The 11,300-nt window shown below is 52.3% G+C and overlaps 2 protein-coding genes across 2 annotated transcripts; both read left to right on the forward strand.

The window, feature by feature from the left end:
• On the forward strand, positions 1-930 carry LOC106731250 (putative olfactory receptor 10D4). The gene has a single exon (XM_075912106.1). The coding sequence runs from the start codon at positions 10-12 to the stop codon at positions 928-930; it is 921 nt and encodes a 306-aa protein (XP_075768221.1). The 5' UTR covers positions 1-9.
• Positions 931-7,262: 6,332 nt separating this feature from the next.
• Positions 7,263-9,720, forward strand: LOC102460541 (putative olfactory receptor 10D4). Its single transcript, XM_025177896.2, has 2 exons — positions 7,263-7,345; positions 8,775-9,720. Exons 1-2 carry the CDS (start codon positions 7,263-7,265, stop codon positions 9,718-9,720), a joined length of 1,029 nt encoding a protein of 342 aa, XP_025033681.1.
• The last annotated feature ends 1,580 nt before the right edge of the window (positions 9,721-11,300 follow it).

The raw sequence follows: 11,300 nt of genomic DNA on the forward strand, positions 1-11,300 counted from the left end.
GAGACCTAAATGGGGCTGGTGAACCACACCGAGGTGACTCATTTCATCCTCCTCGGTATCCCCAACACCGATGGCCTCCAGACCATCCTCTTCTTCACCTTCTTAGCCTTCTACCTCTGCACCCTGCTGGGCAACCTGCTCATCCTATCAGCCATCCTCGTTGACCCCCGCCTGCACACCCCCATGTACTTCTTCCTCGGCAACCTCGCCATCGTGGACCTTGGGTTCTCTTCTGTCAACAACCCAAAATTGTTGGCCATCCTCTGGGCCAACAGTAGAACCATCTCGCTGGGTGGGTGCATGTCTCAGGTCTTCTTCTGGCACTTCCTGGCTAGCACCGAGTGCCTGCTCTACACCGTCATGGCCTACGACCGGTACGTGGCCATCTGCCACCCGCTGCGCTACCTGCTCATTATGGATCGCAGGGTGTGCACCCTCCTGGCTGCCGGCAGCTGGATCGCCAGTTTTTTCAACGCTGCCATCCTTGCCACCCTGACCTTCATGCTGCCCTACTGCGGGTCCAATGTGGTGGACTATTTCTTCTGTGACATCTTCCCCGTGGCCAAGCTGGCCTGTGCGGACACGTACGTCATCGAGACTGTGACCTTCATCAACACGAGTGCAGTGCCCTTGAGCTGCTTCCTCCTCATCCTCGCGTCCTACGTCCGCATCTTCTACTCGGTTGTGAAGATGAACTCGGCCGAAGGGCGGCGCAAAGCGGCCTCCACTTGCACCTCCCATCTCACAGTGGTGACGCTGTTCTTCGGGCCGTGCGCCCTGGTCTACACCCAGCCCCAGATAAACAATGTGCTGGTGACCCCTGTGCAGATCTTTGGCAACGTAGTGGCACCGATGCTGAACCCGGCCATCTACACGCTGCGCAACAAGGAGGTGAAGGCGGCGCTGAGAAAACTGAGAGGGGTCAGGTGACAGCACCCCGATGTGTGGCAGCTGCAGGAGGAGCCCCACGTCTGCATGGGTGCTTAGTGGCTTTCATGAACCCCCCACGCTCTCCTCTCTCCACACGCAGCCCCATCCACCTCTGTGGAGCTCTAGCTGGCTTTGACTTGTTGTAAGATGGGCATTTTTTAAAGCTGCAGAGGACGGGCTCACTCAGTTGGCGCGAGAATTAATAGGAATTGGAGACACAAGCCTGGCAGAGGACTTGGACAATCTGAGCCCTATTACAGAGAGGCACAGAGCTCAAACTTTGGGAATCCATCCTCTTCGCTGACTCCTGGGCAGTTCATCAGCACCCGGGGGTGGGTGCACCCCGGAGCCGACGCCGGCCTCCAACCGTGGTGGTACCGGTGCCACACAGTGAGGTGGCATCCCCTCTCTGCCCCAACACGGGATTCCTCCCTTCAGCACCCCAGGGTTTCATGAGCCGGTCGGGTCAGAGGCGCACACTGGGAGCTCACACATTTTTCAGAGTCCCCAGTTCTATAATCCCGGCCTCCATTCCTGGCCCCGGCAGAACAAGGCATGAAATCTCAGAACCTCATTACTAGAACCTACTGGGCTGCCTGCCCCACTCCTTGCACTGCAGCACCCCCTGCTGGGCTGCCTGCCCCACTTCCTGTGCTGCAGCGCCTCCTGCTGGACTGCCTGCTCTACTCCCTCCACAGCAGCACTGGGAGACGCCTACCAATTTTTTCTGTGGTTTCTTTCAATTGGTCCAGGGAACCAGTTTCCAAAGAGCCATGACCCCAGACTCTGGTGCCTGGGCAAAGCAAACTGGGAATGGAAGGCCGGTGCACACACTGCACATGGATTGCAAAACTGAGGTGGCTTCTGCTGGACAATGGGAAACCTCCCCTGACCTCCCGGCCATGGGCGCTGGGCGCCGTAGATGGAGACACAAGGGGAGTTGGGGGCTGTCGTATGTGGTAACAGAGAACTGTGTCAACTCCACACATCTACATAAAAAAAGCTCATGGGAGTGACTAGCAAACTATTACCTTGTGGTCAAGACAAAGGCTTGGGATGCAGATGACTGGGCTAGAGACCAGGATCTCGACAAGCCTCCTTATTTGCTTAAGTAATTCACTAAAAAAAAAAAATCACTTTGTGACTCAGTTTCCCCATCTGTTAAATATGAATAACAGGACAAATCCCTTGGAGGAATGGAGAATGGAGAAATTCCTTGTCATGCACAGCTGTTAAAGGTGTCACATACACTGTGTCTCCATGTATCTCTGCTAAGTGTTGCACAAAGGCACCCACGTCTCAGGTCCGTACGCTAGGCCCCATCATAACACCCATGATAAAGATAGTGCTACTCCTAAGTAAAACAGTCAGGTGCAGCTTCCAGCTCTGGTATCCGTAGCAACGATACACAGATCTCAGCTGATGCAAACCAAGAGTCGCTCCTGGGCCTGCGACCCAGCGCAGTGGGACGGCCTAGCCTGGGGACTCGTTAGCACTGCCGACATTTTAATTAAATCCAATGGCTCCTGCACACCATGGGATGCTGGCTTGGTTGGGCATATCACGTCTACAGAGATTAATTATCACATCTGCCGCCTGCCCCGGCACCCCGGCTCCCACATAAGAAAGAGGAGCAGGAATGAATAGCAATTAGAGGAATCCCAAGGGGCCTTAGAACGGCGGTGGTGGGACAGCAGCGAATGGTGGGAGGAGATCACCATTGGAAGCCCCCTTAAACTAGCCCTGTCCCTCCCCTCCCCTCCCCCTCTGTGTGGTGTCTGTGGCTGTGTAGACAGACACAGCGAACTGCCAGCCCTGTAGTGTGATACGCAGCAGGGGTGTCGGACCATGTCCAGTGCCACTTTCCCAGCTGGTGGAGAAAAGTGACATGATCTGCATTAGTAGCCTTGAGATCGTGACACCCTTATTCTACAGGCCACTCAGATGCAGTGAGACAGACTCGGCCTGTCGCAGTTTGCTGTCTGTCTATCCCAGCCCAGGGAAGTGTTATCCATCCCACCTCTCCTCTGGCCTGAGGGTCACTGCCTCCTCCTGGGCCCTGGGCTGGTTCTCCTCCCACTCCCTCTGTGCAATTAGGGTTCAGGAGGGAAAGTCTTTAGAGCTTCACAGCTGAATTAACTTAACCAAAGCTGCTCCTCCACTAGCAGGCGGTAGCTAAATAAGAGTCTACCCAAAATCCAGAGAATCCTGAGCTTTCATGGGCAAAACCCATGGGAGAGGAATTGGATGAATCATCGAATTGTAAAACACCGGAACTGGAAGGGACCGTGAAAGGGCATCAAGTCCAGGCCCCTGCCCTCACGGCAGGACCCAATGCCATCTAAGTCATCCCCAACAGGTGTCTGTCCAACCTCTTCTTAAATATCTCCAGTGATGGAGATTTCACAACCTCCCTAAGCAATTTATTCCAGTGTTTAACCCCCTGACAGGCAGGACGTTTTTCCTAATGTCCAACCTAAACCTCCCTTGCTGCAGTTTCAGCCCATTGCTTCTTGTCCTATCCTCACAGGCCAAGGAGAACAATTTTTCTCCCTTCTCCTTGTGACACCCTTTTAGATACTTGAAAACTGCTCTCATGTCCCCTCTCAGTCGTCTTCTTTCCAAACTAAACAAGCCCAATTCCTTCCTCCTAGGCCATGTTTTCTAGCCCTTTTTATTTATTTTTGTTGCTCTTCTCTGGACTTTCTCTAATCTCTGCACATCTTTTTTGAAATGTGATGCCCAGAACTGGACACAATAGTCCAACTGAGGCTTAATCAGCGCAGAGCAGAGCGGAAGAATGACTTCTCGTGTCTTGCTCACAACACTCCTGTTCATGCCGCCAAGAATCATGTTGGCTTTTTTTCAGCAGTGTCACTCTGTTGACTCATATTTAGCTTGTGGTCCACTCTGACCCCTAGATCCCTTTCTGCAGGACTCCTTCCTAGACAGTCACCTCCCATTCTGTGAGTGTGAGACAGATTGTTCCTTCCTCAGTGGAGCACTTTGCATTTGTCATTATTCAACTTCATCCTATTTCTGCCCAGCCTCACAGATAGGCACAGGTGACTCACGCTCCTGGCGACCGAGCCAAAATGTTACTGATAAATGGAATGGCCCCTCATGTCCCCTCTCTGTTCCCCTTGGTGTCCCTCAGCCAATGCATGAGCACATCGCTGAGACAGAAGGGGGCAGGGCAACAGTGGGACATACAAGGTGCTCTTGGACCCAGAGGCCTCGAGCTGAACCTCTGGCCCAGTTTCCAGCTCTTGCCACCGCTGGTGTTTTGTCACACAGCAGCAGAACTTTGTGGCATCGTTGGCTTCTGAGATGAACATTGTCACAACCACTGTGACGTGTTTCAACCAGATCTTGAGCCAAGTGACCCAGTTCGGTGTCTGGGGCAAGCTGAGGAGGTGCTGGGGATGTTTACGCTACTCACACGCATGGGCCGTGTTTGCGTTTGGAGTTAGCAGTACTAGCTCTGTGCTTCATTTCAGAGGTTTGCTCCTGGGAGACAGGCTTGGTCTAGCTATTGGGATAGGGCAGCGAGTCAAGTGACTCGCAATGGACAATGGAGCTCAAGTGGGGCCAATCCACATCTGAGGAACTTGGCTGTGGACTTTCAGGCCAGCAAGCTGGCAATGGCTGCTATGGAGTCCTGCCTGGACGAGTGACTGATCATGGGACAGACTCCATTTGGGGCTCACTTTGGCACGGGGAACACGTGGGCTCTGCGGGTTTTCCCACCTTGCTCTTCATTTCCACACTCGTTCTAGCTCCTCATTGCTGAAGCGCCTGTGCTATGAACTGGGCCCCAGAGAACCCACGACCCCCCTAACAAAGGGCGTGTTCCTCAGACTTGTAAACCAGCAGATTGTTCCCTCTCTGCTACGAGCCTTTGCCAAGAGCTTTGCAAATGGGGTGTAATTCGAGTCCTATAACGCAGTCACTCTGGACCTTTTCTTGTTGTTCTTTGTATTACCAAACCTTCAGCTGTTGGATTCTTGAGGACTGGCCCAGCGAGCTCTTTAGGGCAGGATCTGAGGTATAAATTGACCTGGGACTGTGGCTGCATTGGAAGAACCTGTTTGGATTTGGTGGGATGTCTAAGGACTGGTACTGACTATGGCTCTGGAAAAGCTGGAGCGTCTAAGGGGGTTGTTTGTGTGACTACTTGCTGGCCAGTGACAAACAGGAGTGACTGGCTTGGTGCCCTATGAGGGAGGACCCCCAGGCTTGGGCTGTAAGTGGCCTGGTTCCAAGACGCTCACGCTGATTTGACTCTCTCAGTTCTCCTCAGAATCGCTGCCATGTTGCAGGCACAGAAGAGTATGAATGTCCCATCTCCCATTAAAACACCTGGCTTAGATTCTCCGCAGGTGGAAATACTCCCAGCTCCTTAGATACCAGTCAACACAGTCCTGGCTTCTCCGGGCCCAGGTGGCTGAGGGGAAAGAGCCCCCAGGGATCCAGTGGAGTCTATGAGCGTTCTCTGAAATGAAGAAAAATCTCTGGTAATTGGCAACTCTCCCAAACCTGGTGGGGATTCAGGGCTGGTCCTGAGGGGCCCCGGAGGGGATTTAAGGCCCAGGCGGAGCCAGGAGGCTGCAGGAAGTGGTGGGAAGCTGCGGGCTCGGCAGCAGCGCTAGGCGAGATACAGGGGCAGCCCCGGCCAGCTTGCCAGTGCATTAGGGCTCCAGGCTGGGCCCCTCTCCCGGGCGCTGGTCTGGGCCGGGCCGGGGAAGACGCTGGATGGGGCCACAGGAGTCCCGGCCGGGGCAGAAGGGAAGAATCCCAGTCAGCTGGAGCCGCCTCTGCCCATGCAGCCAGTGTAAGGCGCCTGCTTTGGTACTGACCTTCTCTCACTGCCCCTCGGTCTCTGTCTGTCTCTGGCCTGGCTCCTGCCCCGCCCCCAGGGCCTGTCAGCCAGGGGTGTTCTGTAGAGAACTATCCACCCAGCCCCTGACCGCGTCTGTGCAGCGCCTGCCTCTGGGCTGTGTCTGTATCATTGATCTGTCTCTCCCCATCTGCCATATCCCTCCTGCCAGCATCTGCCCTGCAGCCCTGCCCCTCCCCATCTGCCATAACCCCCCTCCAGCCTCTCCCCTGACACCCTGCCCCTCCCCACCCACCATCCCTCCACTTCCCACCTCCTTGGCAAAATGCAGAGAGACTTTGCTTTTGTCCTTCAAATGTCCCTACAAGGCCCCTGTGGCAAGTCATGTACAGTCACAGACGATGCTGTGACGAGCTGTGGCATGCGGGGGGCAAGAACTCTGTGTATTGGGGGCACTGAAAGACACTGACTGAACCTGTGGACCCGGGGTTTGGTGGAACCATATCAAGCCAGGCGCTGCAGCCACCGCCCTGAACTCTGAGCTCCGGCACTCCCATTGGTAACCATTCCCCTTGGTCTCTATCATTTTCTTCTAATGCTCCCCCCAACTCCTGATGGCTCGGATCAGTAACCACACTGGGGCAATTCTTCACTGCATTCCTCAATGTGTGTATTCCACCCGCCTCCTCTTACTTAACACAGCCATGTGGCAGGTTGTGCATTAATAACAACAAATGCCTACCAGACCCATGTGTTGCCCTGCGCTCACAGCCCTCCGTTTGAGGCAAGCGGGAGCGAGAGAGTGGACAAGACAAAACAACGGGAATATTAGCCAGCAATGAAAGGCTCTAAGGTACTGCGGGGAGAAGGGTGGGAAAGAGAGAGAGAAATTTAGGAAATGGGGATCGGACACAAGAGAAGAGATTAGAAACTATGTGGAAACTTCTGAAAGACCATAAGAAAGGCTAAATGTAAATGTTCTCCCCCAGATTTAAACAGTATGTAGGAAGAAGACCAGTGAGTGCCTCTGCGGCTGCACAACAAAGTGAAAGAAGCAGTGAGAGGCAAAAAGGCATCCTTTGAAAAGCAGCAGGGAGATCCTAGTGAGGCAAGTAGAAAGGAGCCTAAACTCTGGCCCGTGAAGCGTAAAAGACGGGCTTCAGAAGACGAAACAGCGTTTGATTAGGACCTGGCCAAAGACCCTGGGAGTAATTCACAGACTTAAGGACAAGGTGGGAAATAAAGTGGCAGCGGTTCACCAGGGTTCTCCACATCATGCTATTTACCTGCACCTCCCAGGTACAGGCACTCGCAGCTCCCATTGGCCAGGAACGGCAATCCGTGGCCAATGGGAGCCGTGATCCCCCTGCCTGCAGAGGCACAGGTAAATATGGTGGGGTGGGGCCTGTCAACCCTTGGCAGACTGGATCCAGCCCACAGGCCGGTATTTGCCCACCAGGGCAAAGGAGCCCTCCAGGGTGGTAATGCCATCATGGAGAAACTAAATAAATCCTTTGCATCAGTCTCCATGGCTGACAACAAGCTTGTGGACCAGGGGGATCCGGTGGATATAGTGTACTCGGATGTCCAGAAAGTCTTTGAAAAAGTCCCTCAACAAAGGCTCTTAAGCAAAGTGAACTGTCCTGGGACAAGAGGGAGGGTCCTCTCATGGACCAGGAAATGGTTAGAAGACAGGAAACAAAGGGTAGGAATAAATGGCCCGTTCTCAGAACGGAGAGAGGTAACTAGTCCTGTATCTAAGAGGTCTGTCCTGGGACCAGGCCTTTCCAACATATTCATACATGATCTGGGAAAAGGGTTAAACAATGAAGTGGAAACATTTGCAGCTGGTACAAAACTACTCCAGAGAGTTCAATCTGAAGCAGACTGTGAAGGGCTAACAGGGCATATTGCAAACAGGGACCACAAAAGAGCCGATGAAATTCTATGTTGATAAATGCAGAATCATTCACATTGGAAAACAGAATCCCAACTGGGCCTGTAAAAGGCAGGGATCAAAACTAGCTGTTACCCCTCAAGAAAGAGAAACTGGAGCCATTGAGGATTCAGCGGCAGTCAAAAAAGCAAACAGAATGTTGGGAATCGTTAAGAAAGGGCTAGATAATCAGAAAGAAAACCTGACGGTGTCTCTATGTAAATCCATGGTACCCTCACATCACGAATTCTGGGTGCAGATGTGGTTGTCTCATTTCAAAAAGATGTATTCAGTTTGTGACAGTTTCCAAACAGGGCAACAAACATGACTGGGGTAAGAAATGACTTCCATCTGAAGAGAAAAGACTGTTACTTTTCAGCTTGGAATAGAGACAACTAAGGGGAGATGTGATAGAAGTTTATAAAATCATGACTGACGAGGAGAAAGTAAATAAGGAAGTGTCACGTATGCCTCATTGTGCAAGAACTAGGGGTTGCCAAATGAAATGAATAGGAAGCAGGTTTTAAACAATCCAAAGGCAGTAGTTCTTCACAGAATGCATAGTAAACCTGTGGAACTCCTTGGAAAAGGATGCTGTGAAGGGGAAGGCTGTGACAGGGTTCCAGAAAGAGCTCGATAAATTCACGGAGGTTAGGTTCATCAATGGCTATTAGCCAGGATGGGCAGGGCAAGTGTCCCTAACCTCTGGAAGAGCAGGGAATGGGCGAAGGAGAAAGGATCACTTGATAATTACCTGCTCTTTTCATTCCCACTAGCTATTGGCCATTGTCAAAGGACAGGGTACTGGCCAGATAGAACTGTGGTCTGACCATACTCACTTTTCTCTCTTCCTCTTTGGACTGTACCATTTTCAAGGCAGATGCTTTGTCTTTCTGTGCTCACTGCCAGTCAGTGCAGTACCAGGCGTGGGAGGCCCTGACCTAAGAGGCATTACCGTGTAAGAACCACCTACACCACCAGCCAAACTCAGCAATGCAGGCAGAGGAAGGAGGAGTGAGCATTTTCCTTTCAGGAACCCACTGGTGTTATTTTTCTCCTCTACCTCAGGACCGAGACCCATGTGGGGCCGGCCAACCACAGTATGGTGAATTACTTCATCCTTCTGGGGATCCCCAACACCGATGGCCTCCAGACCATCCTCTTCTTCACCTTCTTAGCCTTCTACCTCTGCACCCTGCTGGGCAACCTGCTCATCTTCTCAGCCGTCCTCGCCGACCCCAGCCTGCACACCCCCATGTACTTCTTCCTCGGCAACCTCGCTGTGCTTGACATTGGTTTTTCCTCCATCAGTACCCCTAAATTTCTGGCCAACCTCTGGGCCAACAGTAGAACCATCTCTCTGGGCGGGTGCATGGCCCAGGTCTTCTTCTATCACTTCCTGGGCAGCACCGAGTGCCTGCTCTACACGGTCATGGCCTTAGACCGGTACGTGGCCATTTGCTACCCGCTGCGCTACCTGGTCATCATGAACTGGCGGGTGTGCACTCTCCTGGCTGCCGGCACCTGGATCACCAGCTCCTTCCACGCCACCATCCTCACCAGCCTGACCTTCACGCTGCCCTACTGTAGGTCCAACGTGGTGGACTATTTTTTCTGTGACATATTCCCTGTGGCCAAGCTGGCCTGTGGGGACACGTACATCATTGAGACCGTGACCTTCACCAACACTGGAATGGTGCCCATGACTTGCTTCACTCTCATCCTCGTGTCCTACGTCCGCATTGTCTACACCGTTGTGAAGATGAATTCGGGTGAAGGGCGGCGCAAAGCGGCCTCCACTTGCGCCTCCCATCTGGCGGTGGTGATGCTCTTCTTCGGGCCCTGTGCTTTGATCTACACCCAGCCCCAGCTGAGCAAAGTGCTGGTGACCCCTGTGCAGATCTTCGGCAATGTGGTCACACCCATGCTGAACCCGCTCATCTACACCCTGCGGAATAAGGAGGTGAAGACAGCTCTGAGAAAACTAAGAGGGGGTCAGACACCAGCACGTTGATGTCCAGCACCTGCAGGAGTAGCATGTGGGGCTGCAGAGAAATACACCTAGAAACACTTGTGCATGGCCGCTCTGCGACATTTGTGAACTCCTTTCTCCCCATCCCCATCCACGTATCGGGAGCTTGGAAATCTTAGAAATGGTCCTTAAAATATCACATTTTGACATGCTATAAGGCTGAAATGTTCAGTCAATAAAGGTACTCAGGGTGGGGATGAGGAAGGATACATTCATGCTGGGATTTATGAGAGCGAGGCAGGAAATTATGTTATAGCTAATGTGACACCAATATATAAAAAGGGCTTTAGAGGTGATACTGGCAATTACAGAGCAGTAAGTCTAACGTCATTACTGGGCAAATTAACTGAAACTATAGTAAAGAATCAAATTGTCAGAACATAATTTGTTTGGGATCCAGTAGATATAGTGTACTTAGATTGTCAGAAAGTCTTTGACAAAGTCCCTCACCAAAGGCTCTTAAGTAAAGTAAGTTGTCACGGGATAAGAGGGAGGGTCCTTTCATTGATTGATAACTGGACAAGAAACAAAGGGTAGGAATAAATGGGCAGTTTTCAGAGTGCAGAAAGGTAACTAGTGGAGTCCCCCAAGGGTCTGTCCTGGAACCAATCCTATTCAACTTATTTATAAATGATCTGTAGAAAGGGGTAAACAGTGCGGTGGCAAAATTTGCAGATGATACCAAACTGCTCAAGACAGTTAAGATCAAAGCAGAAAAGCAGACTGTGAAGAGCTTCAAAAAGATCTCATGCAACTAGGTTATTGGGCAACAAATTGGCAAAAGAATTTTAATGTTGATAAATGAAACATAATGCATATTAGAAAAAATAATCCCAACTCTCCATACAATATGATGAGGACTGATTGAGCTACAGCTACTCAAGAGAGAGATCTTGGAGTCACTGTGGATAGCTCTCTGTGGGTATGTCTACACTACAGTGCTAATTCGAACTAACTTAGTTCGAATTAGTTAATTCGAACTAAGCTAATTCGAACTAGCGCGTCTAGAACTAAAAACTAGTTCGAATTAGCGTTTTGCTAATTCGAACTAGCGCGTCCACACTGATTGGACGCAGGGGGGCATTTAAGGGCAGCTGAAACCGGTTCTGGCAGGGCATCAGGTAAGTAGTTGCTTTGTGTGGCTGCTGTCTGAGGCTATCTGAGGCTCGAGCTTAAAGGGACCCCCCTGGACAGCCAGTTCTCAGCTTTTCCTGCTAGCTTGCCAACCTCGCCGAGGGACAGCAAAGTGTTGGTCTCTGTGCCCATCTGTGTCGGTGCTTCCCTTCGGGGGGGGCCGCCGCAGGTGGCAACATGGAGCCACAGCTCGCCCTGCACCTTCTGGTGCACTTTCTGGACTTGCTGCTGCAAGCCTGCCAGCAATGGCTCGAGGCTGCCTGGCACCACCTGGTGAACGTCAGCCCCCTGCCTCTCCACCTGGCCGCCCTGGGGGCCGTGGAGAAGCCGCGGCGGCGCCCAGGCACTGGCGTGCCTGTGACGGCGCGTTGGGGGTTCCCCGTCTCCTGCACCCCGAAATGGCACAAACAGACTGCACCAGCCGGTGG

The sequence above is a fragment of the Pelodiscus sinensis genome, chromosome 30 (assembly GCF_049634645.1).
Source record: "Pelodiscus sinensis isolate JC-2024 chromosome 30, ASM4963464v1, whole genome shotgun sequence".
NCBI classification, from domain to species: domain Eukaryota; kingdom Metazoa; phylum Chordata; order Testudines; family Trionychidae; genus Pelodiscus; species Pelodiscus sinensis.